Source organism: Rhineura floridana, chromosome 11 (genome assembly GCF_030035675.1).
Source record: "Rhineura floridana isolate rRhiFlo1 chromosome 11, rRhiFlo1.hap2, whole genome shotgun sequence".
Taxonomy (NCBI): Eukaryota; Metazoa; Chordata; class Lepidosauria; order Squamata; family Rhineuridae; genus Rhineura; species Rhineura floridana.
In genome coordinates, this window is record NC_084490.1 from 1,990,634 (window position 1) to 2,006,913 (window position 16,280).

General features: G+C 50.1%; 2 protein-coding genes across 2 annotated transcripts; one reads left to right on the top strand and one right to left on the bottom strand.

Annotated features, from left to right (window-relative positions):
- Positions 1–4,302, top strand: LOC133366445 (putative nuclease HARBI1). Its single transcript, XM_061589536.1, has one exon. It carries the CDS (start codon positions 160–162, stop codon positions 1,516–1,518), a length of 1,359 nt encoding a protein of 452 aa, XP_061445520.1. The 5' UTR covers positions 1–159; the 3' UTR covers positions 1,519–4,302.
- On the bottom strand, positions 2,888–15,230 carry CD68 (CD68 molecule). The gene is made up of 6 exons (XM_061589539.1): positions 15,071–15,230; positions 13,199–13,740; positions 9,908–10,027; positions 7,641–7,713; positions 6,195–6,362; positions 2,888–5,651 (listed from the first exon to the last, which is right to left on the bottom strand). The coding sequence occupies exons 1-6, from the start codon at positions 15,126–15,128 to the stop codon at positions 5,512–5,514; spliced, it is 1,101 nt and encodes a 366-aa protein (XP_061445523.1). The 5' UTR covers positions 15,129–15,230; the 3' UTR covers positions 2,888–5,511.
- Between the last annotated feature and the right edge of the window lie 1,050 nt (positions 15,231–16,280).

Genomic DNA, 16,280 nt, shown 5'->3' on the forward strand with positions numbered 1-16,280 from the left:
CGCTGTTCCTAGCGTGCTTATGGGGCTCGCGCGTGCGCATTCTCTAAGGGGAAGCGTCCCTCTGCGCACGCGCCGTTTTGACTTTTTGGCACCCCTCCCTCCTCTTCCCCCGACTGAGCCGCCCCTGCATTGGCTGGCTTCCTTTGGCCGAGGGACAAAATGGCCGCTACACCTGAGCGGCCATCTTCCCCCTCCTCTGCCTCCGGCCCCGCGAGGAGCGAGGGGCCCCGGCTGCTGCCCACCCTCAGCCGCGGCGCCGTGGCCCTCTGCCTCCTCTACTACGCGCGCCTGCAGCGGGGCCGCCGCCTGCGCGAGGCTGCCCGCCACCGCCGCGCCGCCCGCCACCACCGGGCGCAGGCTCGCTCGCGCCAGCGCTTTGCTCTGCTGTGGCTCCGCCGGGTCCTGGCGCGGGCGCCCAGCGTAGCGGGCCTTTGCCAGGCGGGCGGCGGCGGCAGCCTGCCACAGTTGCTGCGGGAACGGCGCCTGTGGAGCAAGGCCCGCAGCTCAGCCTTCTGGGAAATCGTGCGGGCCAAAGCCTTCAGCCAGTGGGAGTGGGTCGAGAACTTCCGTGTGTCGCCCAGCACTTTCGATTACCTCTGCGCCCAGGTGCGCAATGCCATTCAGCGCCGGGACACCAACATGCGCCGTGCCATACCGGCTGACGTGCGCCTCGCCATGACGCTGTGGCGCCTGGGCGCCTGCACCGAATACCGGGCGGTGGAGCAGCTCTTTGGTGTCTCGCGCTCCACGGTCTGCAAGATCCTGCGTGATGTGTGTGAAGCCGTGGTGGGCATCCTCACCCCGCTCTATGTGCGCCCTCCGGACCCAGTGGAAGTAGCAGCTGGGAATGGCTTTCCCTTGCCCCAGTTGGCTGGCGTCTTGGGGTCCCTCCACATCCCCATCCGCGCACCCAACGAAAATGCCGCAGGCTACTACAACCGCCATGGCTGGCATTCGGTGGTGGTCCAAGCTGCTGTTGATTCCCGCGGTTGTTTCTGGGATATCAACGTTGGCTGCCCTGGAAGGGTGACAGACACGCAGGTGCTTTGCACGTCAGAACTTTATCAACGAGCTCAAGAGGGCGAACTCTTTCCAGAGGGGTCCCAAGCTGTCAGTGGGGTCCAGGTGCCCATTTATTTGCTGGGTGGCTACTCCTACCCTTTCCTCCCATGGCTCATGAGGCCCTATCAGGACCAGGATCTAACGCCAGCCCAGCAGCGCTTCAACGAGTATGCAGCTGCTGCTCGAACGGTGGTGGGGGTCGCCTTTGGGCGGCTGCGAGGACGCTGGCGCTGCCTAACCAAGCGCAACGACACCGATGTTGCCTTCCTGCCCACCCTCATTGCTGCCTGCTGTACCCTCCACAATGTCTGTGAGGCACGGGGAGATGTCTTCCAGTCATGCTGGATGGAACATGATGACGAACAGCAAGAGGAACACCCATTTCATGATGGCGAGGAGGAAGACACGGAGGCTATGGAAATTCGTGATGCGCTGGCGTCAGCGCTGAGGGGTTGAAGGGAAAAACAGGATGCACAGCCTGTAAAACAGTATCCTAAATTGGACCAGCTCAGGTTGGTGCAGGAATATGCAGGCTATCAAGTTATATAGAACTCTTCATCAGACAGGTCAGCCTTTGCCTATGCTGGCTGGGGACTGATGGGAGTTATCGTCCAAACAGTTGGCGAGCACCAGGTTGACAGAGACTGAGGGAGATGAATACTGTGCGTTGAGAAGACCTGCATTCTCCACCACCAGCCTCCTTTGATAAGTTAATAGCTGTTTTTACACCAGTTTTGCACTTCCAATCTTTAGCCAGCAGTACTGTCTACTGAACACTCTTCCCACACACACATACCGGACAAAAATGGAGGATTGGGTTTGGGAGTAGGAGAAAAGTAAGATAACTTGGGGGTGGGGGGAAAGGGCCCAATAATGTGGTTATTAGATTGGAAATGAAGGTGGATTTGGAGCCTGCAAAGAAAAAGGGGCAGGGCAGGGGAAAGAGAGACCAGTCTTTAATAAAATCTTTCTAGATGTTTCCTGTGTTGGATTAAGAACTGCTACATCTGTATTTTTCAGAGCCTATTACCCATAGGTCAGTTTGAACTGTTTACAGCATTGGCTTCAGCTGCTGGACACAGGAAGCATCTGTGTGCATGGAGAGGAGTCCAGGCACATCCAGGATTAGAAGAATTGGGTTAGTAAAAAGGGTACGCTGGCACGCTCAACCATAGTGCTTACTATCTAGTGAAAAGTTCAGCAACTGGCTTTCCTTTTTTTAAAACAAAGGGAAGCAAGTTCCAAGTCCTTATGGCACAGATGGGGAAGTCTTTTCAGCCTGAGGGCCACAACCTCTCATGGGCAAACTTCTGAGGCCCACATGTTAGCGGTGGGCAGAGTCAGATGGAAACATGGGCAGAGCAACAGATACGACTCTTACTTAACTGTTCTACAGTAGGCTGCAAAGCCAGAGGTTTCTCTACACACACAATCTCTCCACCCCAGCAAGCAAGAGGCATTGTAACTGCTCAAGGATGTGTCCCAGCCAGGCCCAAGCACTCACGAAGGGCCTGGAGCTGGGCCTGTGAGGGGTGGGGCCTGGGGAAGTCGCAAAGGCAGATGGAGAGGGCTGGAGGGCACCAATCAACCAGTGTTTCCCTCCACATGCCTTGGGACTTTGAAGACAACCTTGGAAACGTGGGGAAGACCTGAGCAAATATCAGAAGCCGTGGAAGCAAGACAGGAGGTTTTATCCTGTGAGGTTTCAGTAGACCTGGTTGCCTTCCCCTCCTGCCTCGATACTATATTTTAATGTTTAGAACTGCTCCTTTCTAGTCATTCTCGAGTCAATGTACAAAGGGAGCATAAAAACACCACTCCCTGAAACAATTCCAACTGATTTATTCGATCTATTTAGTTGGGGGCGATAGGGTGCCCCATCTCAAGAGCTCAGGATGAAAGCAACTTGCATACGAAGTGGAGGGGGTGACACAAGTCCCCTAAAGGACTCACAAAGCAGAACAAATGGAATGGCTCAAGGAACAAACTGGGAGGGCACAAGAAAACTGCAACATTTTGGAAGATTTACAGTATATGCCCCAGTTCTTCATATGAGTGGCAGGGTGGAGTGGGCAGTCTCAGATTCAGATGATACTTTGCATGGTCAACACAAAAACTCTCCAAACAGTGGATCTTACACTCATTTACTCAGAAGTACCTGTACACTAATGCTAGGAGCCTCCGAACCAAGATGGGAGAACTGGAGTGCTTGGTCTTAGAGAAGAGCATTGATATAGTGAGCATAACCGAGACCTGGTGGAATGGAGAAAACCAGTGGGATACGGTTATCCCTGGATATAAACTATATCGGAAGGACAGGGAAGGACGTATTGGTGGTGGAGTTGCTCTATACGTGAAAGAAGGCATTGAATCCAGCAAGCTCGAAACCCCAAAAGAGGCAGACTCCCACAGAATCGTTGTGGGTGGTGATACCGTGCCCCAGGAGGGACTTAAAAAGGCAAAAAGTCTTCCTTCAGAAAATGGAAGTCTTGTCCAAATGAAGAAAATAAAAAAGAACACAAACTCTGGCAAAAGAAATGCAAGAAGACAATAAGGGATGCTAAAAAAGAATTTGAGGAGCACATTGCTAAGAACATAAAAACCAACAACAAAAAATTCTATAAATACATTCAAAGCAGGAGACCATCTAGGGAGACAATTGGACCCTTGGATGATAAGGGAGTCAAAGGTGTACTAAAGAACGATGAGATTGCAGAGAAGCTAAATGAATTCTTTGCATCTGTCTTCACAGTGGAAGATATAGGGCAGATCCCTGAACCTGAACTAACATTTGCAGGAAGGGATTCTGAGGAACTAAGACAAATAGTGGTAACGAGAGAGGAAGTTCTGTACTTTTCATTAATGACCTAGAATTAGGAGTGAGCAGTGAGGTGGCCAAGTTTGCTGATGACACTAAATTGTTCAGGGTTGTTAAAACAAAAAGGGATTGCCAAGAGCTCCAAAAAGAACTCTCCAAACTGAGTGAATGGGCGGAAAAATGGCAAATGCAATTCAATATAAACAAGTGTAAAATTATGCATATTGGAGCAAAAAATCTGAATTTCACATATACGCTCATGGGGTCTGAACTGGCGGTGACCGACCAGGAGAGAGACCTCGGGGTTGTAGTGGACAGCGCGATGAAAATGTCAACCCAGTGTGCGGCAGCTGTGAAAAAGGCAAATTCCATGCTAGGGATAATTAGGAAAGGTATTGAAAATAAAACAGCCGATATCATAATGCCGTTGTATAAATCTATGGTGCGGCCACATTTGGAATACTGTGTACAGTTCTGGTCGCCTCATCTCAAAAAGGATATTATAGAGTTGGAAAAGGTTCAGAAGAGGGCAACCAGAATGATCAAGGGGATGGAGCGACTCCCTTACGAGGAAAGGTTGCAGCATTTGGGGCTTTTTAGTTTAGAGAAAAGGCGGGTCAGAGGAGACATGATAGAAGTGTATAAAATTATGCATGGCATTGAGAAAGTGGATAGAGAAAAGTTCTTCTCCCTCTCTCATAATACTAGAACTCGTGGACATTCAAAGAAGCGGAATGTTGGAAGATTCAGGACAGACAAAAGGAAGTACTTCTTTACTCAGCGCATAGTTAAACTATGGAATTTGCTCCCACAAGATGCAGTAATGGCCACCAGCTTGGATGGCTTTAAAAGAAGATTAGACCAATTCATGGAGGACAGGGCTATCAATGGCTACTAGCTGTGATGGCTGTGCTCTGCCACCCTAGACAGAGGCAGCATGCTTCTGAAAACCAGTTGCCGGAAGCCTCAGGAGGGGAGAGTGTTCTTGCACTCGGGTCCTGCTTGCGGGCTTCCCCCAGGCACCTGGTTGGCCACTGTGAGAACAGGATGCTGGACTAGATGGGCCACTGGCCTGATCCAGCAGGCTCTTCTTATGTTCTTATGTTCTTAAGTAAGCTCCACTTTTTCACATTGAGTTTATTCCCAGGTAGCATTGCTAGAATTGCTGCCAAATAGCTGGGAATGGCTTCTGAGTAAACGTGCGTTGGACAGGCCTGTGCGTTCTTTTACAATTGCCCCTTGCTCCCAAAGCAATGCCTTGGCCCCCCAACCCCATCCTGAGTGAGGTCTCCATATGTAATCCTTTTGTTGAATTCCCCAATCTTTCCTTGCTCTGTCTGAATGGACATGGGATTCAGATCCCCTGTAACAAAGAGATGTTATTCACATACCAAAACTGTAAAGAAAACATCTTGGCCTTTTGCTCCTCCAGTTCTATCTCAGGTGAAGTGGCAGTTCAAGCAACAAACAGGTGTGAATTTAGCAAGTCGGGAGTTGGAGGAGCAGAACTGAGTCCAGAGGCACCCCTCTGACCCAGATAGCTGTTGCAGGACAGAGAGAAATCCTGTTCTCAGTTCTCCTTTGGCCCAGCTGGAGCTGTGGAAATGTTTTGTGAAGGTGGAGGCTTCTCCTTAAATGGTTTGGTACCCCCTGTGGCTACGCCATCGTCCCAGTACAAAGGCCCCAATGACGATGAGGATCAGGAGGAGGAGGACGACCCCAATGATGATAGGCAGGAAGAGGGAGCGTCTCTGCTCCGGACAGACCTCGGCTGGAAGAGAGAGGTGTACAAGAATGAATCGGGAGGGACAGGGAATCAGGGCGTGTGGAACAAAGGTGTGGGACAGGAGGGGACCCGTCGCCCCACACAATTGGCTGCTGCATGCAAACGGTGGCTAAGGCAAGCGGAGGGTAGATCTCGCAAGGTTGGGGAAAACGGGGCACCCTCCACCTACCTAATAGTTTATTTATAAGACTATTTCTGAACCACCAGCTAATTAAAATCATGGTATACAGTAAAATCATTAAAGCATCATACAATTACGAAATCAGATAAACGCTTGAGAGAGTCACATTATGAACCAGGGTGTGAGGGAGCTAGGCTCGGAGTTTACACTGTATTGGAGAGCAGGAAATGCACTCAGTAAATAAAAACAAGCAAACTGCAAAAAAGGATGGGGTGAAAGCTCAGATGAATGCCGATGTGCAAAAGTAAGGGACTTCACACTTGAAGCAAAGTATGGCACGCAAGTATAGCTTTTTTTTTTTTTTAAATACAGTCTGCAATATGATGGCTGGGGTGGGTGTCTCTTACCTTCTCCAAATTCTCCACCTTGAAACTCAAAGGCCTGAACGCGTTCTTTCAGGGCATTGAGACGGAAGCCTTCAGCGAGGATTAGGCTGCGATTCCGGCATTGGTAGGAGTGTCCAAGGCTGGCCTTGAACTCATGGAGAGAGGCATTATCAGCTCCAAAGGATGTCTCTGGGAGGACAAAGTGAGCGGTCTGAAGCCTGTCTTGACTGCTTAGAAGCCTGTTTGTATTGTTAATTGGTTTAAATTTCTCTGGTTTTAAATCATTTTTATGTATTGTATTTTATTTTGCCATGTCACTCTTAAGACATTTTTAATTGTGTAAAGAAACTGATAAATAATATTTTGGCATTGAACAGCATATGAATAATATGTTGGCTTTGAGCATGGGAATCTCGAAAGCTGTAGGCAAATCTCAATCTCAGCCTAGTTTACCTCACAGGATTGTTGTGAGGATTAAATCTGGCTGACCCCAGCGGCTCTTTCAGGTTCACCTACAAGTGAGGACGACCTTCCTGCTTAGAATCATAGAATAGTAGAGTTGGAAGGGGCCTATAAGGCCATCAAGTCTAACCCCCCTGTGCAATGCAGGAATCCAAATCAAAGCATTCCTGACAGATGGCTGTCCAGCTGCCTCTTGAAGGCCTCCAGTGTCGGAGAGCCCACTACCTCTCTAGGTAATTGATTCTTATTTATGATCATTTAGCAGCTGAGGGTGAAAGAAAATTCTTTCGTATCTCATGAGGGCATTGGGTTTGGATTCTGAATCTGTCGCTTTCAGCCCCTTGATTCATCCTTTAAATTTGTTAACAGGCTGAACCAAGATTTCTCTGAGCAGCTGCCTTTGTAAACAGGGTTATGGCTGGGGTGGAACATTCTGGAATTCTTTAGGCTGAGAATGGTGGTTTGGGGGAGGAGGAGGCTCTAATTTCCAGATGATTGGTGAGGGGGTCTGGTAGATAGTCATGTTTTTCAGCCTGACTCTCTCCTAAATGGCCAGGCTCTGATTGCATCGGTTAGATCTGTATCATCTCTGGTTTGGACTCCTTTGGATGCCTGAGCCATGATACAACATTCCCAAAAGAGGAAGGTGAGATTTTGCAATCATGACATTTCCCTGCCCTGCAAACAACATTGTGGGGAAAACACAGCTTTCATTTCTTACTGCGACATAAATCTAATACGACACACATGCATACCCTGTGAAGCTTTTCTCAGCATGAAAACCCTCAGGATCCCTGCCTGCCTGCACCCTATACTTCCAGCTGATGGGATTTATGGATATGAACTTTGTACTTTTAAGGGCTGTGTGACAGGTGGAAATTTGGCCACATGTGCACACCCAAGGACTTCCATGCTGGAAAACGCATAATTTCTCACACAGTTAAAGTCCCATAAACAATGTTGGCAACCCTCATTTTGGAGCCGGCACCAAACAAGTGGCCTTACCTACTGCATGATGGAATTGGTACGTCAGGTTGGCCTGCACCTGACCCAGGTAGAATATATTTCCAGTTTCATTCTGGGGACAAGAAATCTAGATTTGTTGTTCTGAATAATGACCATTGTACATTAACACCAACGACAATTAATGCTTATGATCCACTGCCCTTTTAAACGTACCCATTCCAGATAAATCCCTGCCCATCCCCACCCTCTTGAGGACTAGCCTCAATAGTTTTCCAATGAACTTTTCCCAAGTTTCTTATATTTTATCATGTTTTGTTCCTCTTCCAAAGCGGTGAGAGAACTTCAGCTGGGCTCTTCTCTGTAGGAAGAGGAACGGGGGGGGGGGAATGGAGGGTCCTTGCTGAACAAACAATAGCAGAGGAACAGCAGAAGGAAAGCCAGTGCCCCAAGTCGGAGCACGGTTGGTCTCAGAATCCAGCAGGCATCCAGGGCACAGGATGGCATGGCCTACCTTGAAACACAGAAGCCACCCAAGCATTTTTAGGGGTGGGTGAGTGAAGCAAGAGTGTGATCCTAGAGGGGCAACAGGGATACTTCTGGATCAGACCCAGCACGAAATGCAGTTGCGGGTTGGGTGGCCCCAGCATGCCGAATGCCTTCTGCAGAGCCAGTCTTTCTTGCCTCTCTGGCCGCCAGTTTCAAAGACCTTTCGCCAGAGCATGACTCATATCTTGAATCAGCAAGGAATTTCCACCCCAGGCCAGATTAGCTTCTCTTTCAGTGTGCTGTGGAGCATCTGCCTGGCTTGCAGGAGTCATCTTACAGTCCAAACTGCAGTTGTGCTGCGTGTGAGTCCCCAGGTGAATGGGTGTGTCTGCCTGCCCGCCTGCCTGCCTGACACGTGGGTGCATGTTTGAGGGATCTGCATTTATGCAAGGGGTGTGTGTGTGCACTAGATTTTGGTTGCTCCAATTCTCTGCAATGACATCTATGTTTTTAGGGTGTGTCAGTTTTGTGATTGAATGAGGCCAGACATTCTTGCCTCACTGAAGTGGTCCACTTAATTAACTTTTCAAACAAATTGTATTAATGTTAATATAAACACATCAATCAGTTAAAAAGCGTTCCTCCCCTCTTCCTATTGAATTCCTAAACCCCTATCCAGGAAGGAACTTTTGCAGAAAGATCCACTTAATCAACTTGAATTGGGCCCAGCTAGGTATTCCAAGTTTCAAAGGTCAACCTTGAAAGTGCTGGAGAGTCACTGGGTGAGATGGTCCAAATCTCTGGCTCAGGCTATGTACACACCATTCATTTAAAGCACATTTCCCCAAAAAATCCTGGGAACTGTAGTTTGTTAAGGGTGCTGGGAACTATAGCTCAGTACAGCTCCCAGGATTTTTGGGAGGGGGGAATATCCTTTAAATGTATAAAGGTAGCTCTATAGGGTGGTTTCTATACACCATCCATGAGATACAGCCAGCCTGCTTGCCAAATATTATGTAAGAAAAGTGGGCATCTGCAACTGATATGTCTTATGCCAGCCTTTCCCATCCAGATGTCTTGGACTACAACTCCCATCAGCCCCAGACAGCATCTGAAGTGGCAAAGGCTGTATTATGCAAATAAATTATTTTGCTTTCTGTAATTTCCTTCTATTTAACTATGCATGTAGTTTTGCCAGCATAGCGTGTCTTCTTTTGGCCCCTTCTGGCTGCTGTGGTTATAACAGGGTTTGTGTCCACACACTTCTAAGCGTACCTTTGCCACCACAAGGGCTAGGAACTTGTTTGTTTTTTAAAGTGGAAACTTGAGATTCTCACTAAGGTGAATTCTATTTGCTATTAACCATAAGTGTTACAATAGAACCTCCAAGTTTAGAGGCAGTATACCTTTAAAGACCTGGTATTCCAAAGGGGAGGACTCTTGCCTTTATCCCTTTCCTTGTGGGCTTCTTGGGGTTGTCTCTCTGGTCACCGCTGCAAACATGCTGCGGGATTAAATAGGACCATTCTTCTTATGACCAAATTTTGGGCCTCTCCTGTTTTTCTGCAGAATCTTGGCCTACCCACAGACTGAATCCAACCTGACCTAGCAAGGTGGCACTCATCGCTGGTGGGCCCTGGCATTCACCGTTCCTTTGTCCTGACAGGGGCATTACTGAAGACAAGGCCCCTCCGTTCATGGTTTTGTCAGGGGAGGCAGATCAGATGTCCCCCCCTCCACATCCCATGATTTGCCTTCCCTCTCATCTGCCACTCTTTGCCTGCCCGCAGGCCCATCCCCTCTGTGGTCCGCTTGTGCACCTTTTTGAAAGTGAAGAGAAGGTAGCCCTCTGGGAAATGCAGGTCAAGGGTGGCTGTCTGGTTGGAGCAGTTTCCAGAAACACGGGTGCGGTTGGACTGCACGGCAAAGGCTCCCCAGAGCTGGAAGAGAGGGAGAGAATGACCCGATCAACTCCTGGAAAGTTCTCTGGGTCAGACCTCAAACAAGGAAAATCTGGCACAAATTCAACCTTCAGCCAGATTGCACCCATTTAAATCCAGGTTCAGGGATATCCTTAGGCAACGGCCCAGGAGTCCCAAACTTTGGCTCTTAGCAGCCTTTGCCAACCTGCTGCCCTCCAGATGTTTTACCCACAGCTCCCAAAATATCTGAAGGATACAGGTGCCAGGCTGGCAAAGGGTGGCCTACAGGGTGTCTGGGCGACTACAAAGCATGATGCAGATGTGAAGTTTGTCCTCGTTTTAGTTTCAATATTGCCAACAGACTGCGGGTGAGGCAGAGGGCCCAATCCATACACAGTGTACTGCCTGGGCCAAGATAATCCTGCTGGTACCCCATTGCTCGGAGTAAACCCTGGTATCTGGAGTTTGTTTCCGTCCCCTCTGAAGTCAGCCTCAATTTGCACCCATATATATAAATGAACTCCTGTGTCCTGGTCCTTTGCTCTGAATCTTTCGAGCACCTAGCAGGTTCTGGCCTTCATCTCTGTGTTGCAGACCATACATCCCTCGGATTCAGAGGACCCTGGGGTTGGGTCTCCTTAGATCTCACTTTGGGTTGTCTTACATGTCCACGTCCAGCTTTCCAGCTCACCAGTCTACTCTGCAAGGCTGCACGCTCTCCAGTTTTCTTACCCCCCCAAAAATTATTTTTTATTAAAGACTTTCAAAAGTACAGTGAGAGCAAAGGAATAACTGCCAGGTGAACAAATGGATGCTAACACAACTGGGCTCCTTTCTGGAGCCTACAAATTTATTAACAAGTAATAGCAGCTAGTATAGCACAGCAGGGAGGAGAGCCTGGCTGGGAGTCCAGAGTCTGTGAGTTCAAATCCCCGCTTGTGTCTCCTGGGTGTCAAGGGCCAGCGAAAGATCACCCCACAGTGAGTGGCTCAGGGGTTATGTGCTCTGCCACCTGTGCAGCCGTGGGCAAGTGGCATAGTCTAAGGCCCTCCTCCGGGTACCAACCCATCTAGATGCCCGGAGAACTGTTACTAGATCTAGGGCCTTTTCTGTAGTGGCCCCCGAATTGTGGAACAGCCTACCTGAAGAGATCTGCCTGGCGCCTACAGTACTTTCCTTTAGGCGCCAGGTTAAGACCTGGCTATGCTCCCAGGCATTTTAACGTTTTAATGTTTATGTTTAATGTTTTAGCTTAAATTTGCTGATACTCGTTATAGATTTTATTGTAACATTGTCTTTTAATCTTGTTGTACACTGCCCAGAGAGCTACTAGCTATGGGTGGTTTATGAATGAAATAAATAAATAAATAAATAAATAATAGTCCCAAGGAGCCCAGTTGCCCCCCGGCTGGCAGTTGCAGGCAAGGAAGGGGCTGGCTTGTGCAGCTGTGGCAAGCTGAGCAGGCCCTAGCCAGCTGGGGAGGACTAGCCTCAGAGGGAGGCAATGGGAAACCCCCTCGGAATACCGCTTACCATGAAATCCCTATTCGTTGGGTCACCATAAGTCGGGATCGACTTGAAGGCAGGCCATTTCCGTTTTTCAGGATCACACATTTATGAGCATTTTCAGAGCATGGTAATTTTGATGGAAGAAAAATATCGTCATCCTCAAAAGGAAGATTCCCTCAATTGTGGCATCCCAAGATTATTTTGGAGCTTGGGGACACATGACAAATAAGGAACTAGAAACCAACTTAATTATCATTATTGGGATCGACTTGAAGGCAGTCCATTTTCCCAATAACAAAGAAGCAAACCCCGTGAGCAGATATTCCCGCGTAATCCACAGAAAGGGACCGATGAGCGTCACAAAGGCCTCCACGTTTGGACGGCGCAAGACGCTGAAGCAGAGGTGTGCAACCCTCACGAGGAAAGTGACAAGCCATTATTCAGTCACGCCCCTGAAGGGCAGAGAAAGGCCTTTCTCGTGCCAAGGAGAGTATTCCTTTCGTACGGCCGCCTGGCACAGGGCTGGCCAAGACCAGTGGCGGCTGTGCCCAGCGGGATTGGAGGGGAGGGGGAAGGAAGCAGGGAGCCCAAACAGTTGGTGGAGCCGCCAGGGCCTCTGACAGGCAGAGGCAACTCATCCTAGTTCTTTCCCCGTCTTCCTGGCAGGAAGGGCGACCCCTGGACTACTTGTAAATTAGAAGGCAGGCTTATGCCTAATTCAGCTGCAGAGCATCTGCGTGGCAGGCAGAAGGTCCCAGGTGGCATCTCCGGGCAGGGCTGGGAATGTCCCCTGGGGTGCGTCTGCCAGTCAGTGCAGACAATACTCAGCTCAATACAGGGATGGTCTGACTCGGCATAAGGCAGCTCCCTCTGTTCCAGGTGGGGGCTGGCTGAGGGCAGACTGAGGCTGGGGAGGCACTGCCCCATTTGCCCTAATGGAGCAGCCTCCACCGCCCAGGACTCTGCTGCCCGAGGCAAAAGACGTGATGGTGTTGGGCGCGGGGAGGGAATCTTCCTCTGACAGGGTGGCAGGGGGGGTTGTCTGCCCTGCAAAGGACAGCAAGACAGCCTGGGGGATGCACAGAGGAACACACACACACTTTTGTCCTCCCCCCCATCGCTTTCTGCCAGCATAAGCCGCCTCGCTGTGCCTAACGGTAGAGCTGGCTCTGACTTGATGTGGCAAAGGAAAGGGGAACCAGGACTCCGAAAACGGCCCTTGTTTCCCCACCACCAACACAAGAGCCAGTCGCCCTCTTCCCCCCCTGCACCCCTGCAGAGGACCCAGGAGTCCAACTCGCCTGCATTCCTTGCTCAGCATTCTGTGTTTAGACAGATTTTTTTTATTGTGTATTTTAATTAGGTATGTTTTATATCTTTTTTGTAACTGGTTTCACAATTGTAAGCTGCTTTGGCAATTACTTGGTGCATAAGTTCATTCAGCAGCAGCAGCAGCAACTAGATTCCCCACCCTCCTCCCACAGTGCTGTGGAGCGACTTCATGTGCTGCGAATCGACCCTGACGCCGTTTGCTCCCTCCTGCCCTCCCTTCTGGCCCCCTTCTGCTCAGCTAACTCACAACATCCAAAAAACACCCAGGAATCTACCTTGGAATGGGCCAGCTTGGCCAGCAAGCCCCAGGCCCACCCTACAACCCCCCCCACGTCTCAGCCCTCTTACCTGCTGCTTTGCCTGGCCCGTATAGTGCACCTGAAGCTCCAGCCCTGCTTGCACGTGCAGACACAGGACTGAGCCACGCCGAACCATGTAATCGCCCATGGGCACAAAGGGCACCTGCGTTGGGTGTGGGGCTGTGGTGTGAAGGTGGGGTGTGGTGTGATTGGCGGGGGCTGTGGGGCGGTGGTGGGCTGTGGTGTGATTGGTGGGATGGGATGTGGAGTGTCTGGTGGGATGGGCTGTGGGGTGTCTGGTGGGATGGGCTGTGGAGTGGTGGGCCGTGGGGTGAGGCGGAGTGCTGTGATTGGTGGCGTGGGCTGTCGTGTGGTTGGCTGGCCCCGTGGTGTGGTTGGTAATATGGTGATGTGTGGTGGTGGGATAGTGCATGGTTGTTTTGGTAAAAGAGGGCACCAAGGTGGCTGATTTTTTTCGGCGAGGGCAACCTGGGCCGGATAGCTCAGTGCCAGAGCATGGTGGGGAATCCAGAAGTCCTGGCGCCTTCGTTGTCACTTGCAACGTCACCTCATCCTGAGCAGAAGCGACAGCTGGAGGGAAAGAGGACAAGTTCAGCCCCTGGGCCCCCACAGGAGCAGAAGCGGCCAAAGTCATCGGTGGGGTTCAGAGTCAGTGGTCCCCACCCTGCCCCTCCGGCCTCAAGCTGCCCAAGAGCCAACTCTCCCTCTCTGCAGACATTGCCCGTTAACAAGGAGTTGAGTGATCAGACCCATTTGGCAATCTCTCTTTCTCTGGCCCCTAAGTGCTCTCATCAACCTCTTCCTGTTAGAATACGTTGATTAGAGATGAGAACTTGTGGAGAGGAGGCAGGGAATTATCAGACCAAATTGGCTGCACTCACACCCTGCCTTTAAAGCACATTTCCCCTTTCCCAAAGAGTCCTGGGAACTGTAGTTTGTTAAGGGTGCTGGGAATTGTGAGGGGTAAATGACAGTTCCCACAATTCTTTGGAGGAAGTCACATGCTTCCAGCGTACAGTGTGTACGCAGCCATTCTCTCCTCACTTCATCTGTAATGAGGAAGAAGATATGTTAGCAACTATTATTACTGTTACTGTTAGTAATAGCTGTTTAGTGGTAGCAGCAGCAGTAAATACAAACGTGAAGCATTTTTCCCCTTGCTCTTCAGCCATAAAGGCTGCCATAGCAGCTTACAGATTTTTTTTTTTTTAATAGTCCTTGCCCTCAGCTTTACCATCTAAAAGACATGTCACAAAAGGAAAAAGGGATGGTGAGGAAGGAAGAAAAAAACACAAATGCAGGCACCAGTTCTGGATGCTACAGGTCTCTTGTCAACCAGCTGGGATAGAAATGTCCAGATGGTCCTGGAGGTACTAGCCACACATATGGAAGCTGGGTGTGGTTACCTTGGGGAAAGGGACATACTCAGAGGCACTCTCTCCGTCACATGTACCCAGATTTATTACCTGACTTTGAACTGAGACTCCAGGGCAAAACTCCGCCCTGCTGCGCTCTTGGGGACACGTTGATCAGCAATCACACTCATTCCTAGTTCCAGATCCTGTCACTTGGATTTGCTCGCTGCTCTTTTGCTGCTGCATAACCCAGGGGTTCTCCCCTCCCCCTCCATGGACCACTTGAAAATTGCTGAGGATCTTGGAGGACTATATCATGATTTTTCTGTCTGGTTCAGCAACTGTAATGTGCTATGCTAGTCATTGTGGGATCTTTTAAACTGTACTTTTACAGACATGCCGCGGACCACCTGAATGAAGTTCATGGATCACTGGTGGTCCACGGAACACAGTTTGGGAACCCCCGGGGTAACCAGTTTCAAGCCACACTAAATCCAACCTGGAATATAGACCAGATGCAGATATATTCTAAGCATGCGACCCACCTGCAAGGAAGCACCAGCTGAGGAGCCCAAGGGAAGGACCCAGTCTGGGGGTCACCATCTCTCCCTCTCTTGCGAGGTTGATCGTCTGCCTTCCTCTGTTGCCCTTTGCCGCCTTGTCTTGGAAGGCTCTGTTCGCTTCTGCCTCGTGTGCCCAAAGCTCTCAAATAAAGGGAAGGAAATGAAAATTGCAGCCTTCACGACCTGTGACTCAGTCGGGATGCTGAATTGCCAAATACCCAGTAGCCACGGGATCCAGTGATAATTGTGTCCCCTCCCCCACAGCATGCAGCTTGGCTGGCTGGCGTCATCTGGACAAATGTACTCCGTTCTCCCCTTTTTACAGTGACTTATGGTCCTGATTGATCTGTGGGGAGGACTGGTGACTACATTGCCCTGCCTTGCACTGGCGGGGTTCAGACTAGATAGCTTCTGGGACCACTGATCCATCTAGCTCAAAGCCAGCATTGCCTACACCATCCTTCCCCAACCTGGTGCCCTCCAGGTGCTTTGGACTACAACTCCCAACAGCCCACCTGCCCCACACTGAATGGTTCTCCAGGTCTTAGTTGGGGGTCTCAGCATGCAACGCAGACGCTGTGCCCCTGAGCTATGGTCCCTGGCCTATCCTTTGGAGTCAAGGCACCTGGGGAAAGCACCTTCTTGGTGTTGGCACCTGGCCTATAGCATTCGCTCTCTGGAGAGGCTTGCCTGGCGCCTGTTGGCACCAGGCAAAGAGCTCTTTCTTCGCTCAGCGTTGCTTGAGCTGGTTGCAGCGCTGCAATGGTTGTATCACTGCTCAGCTGTTTCCGCAGGATTGAGTTATTCTTATTCTGATTGGTTTGTGTATGTGTGTTTTAAGATTACGTAAGCCATCCTGAGAGCGGTAATATTGAAAAGGTGGGATATAATCTTCTAAAGAAAATAAAAAATGGGAGTTTTGTTTTAAAAAGCAAACACTCATCATGCCTTAAGAAGATCCCTGCAGCAGCAGCTGGAGCAGCCCCCCCCCCATGCAGTCCAGGGTCCTGTTCTCACAGGGGCAAACCAGATGCCCCAATGGGAAGCTGGCAGGCAGGGCCTGTGTGCCCCAGAAGCACCCTCACCGCTTGCGATCCCCACCGCACAGGAACACGGGAGGCTGCCTTACATGGAGTCAGATCCTAGCTCCATCTTGGTCCGTATCATCTGCACTGATTGGCTGCAGCTCTCC

Bases quoted from the DNA above. Each gene is read 5' to 3' on its own strand.
- LOC133366445 (XM_061589536.1), top strand. From the start codon at position 160: ATGGCCGCTACACCTGAGCGGCCATCTTCCCCCTCCTCTGCCTCCGGC.
- CD68 (XM_061589539.1), bottom strand. From the start codon at position 15,128: ATGGTGACCCCCAGACTGGGTCCTTCCCTTGGGCTCCTCAGCTGGTGC. The intron at 7,714-9,907 runs GTGCACAAGCGG...TCTTGTCCCCAG, and splicing joins TTCTCTTCACTTTCAAAAAG to AATGAAACTGGAAATATATT. The intron at 6,363-7,640 runs GTAAGGCCACTT...TTGTCCTCCCAG, and splicing joins CCAATTCCATCATGCAGTAG to AGACATCCTTTGGAGCTGAT.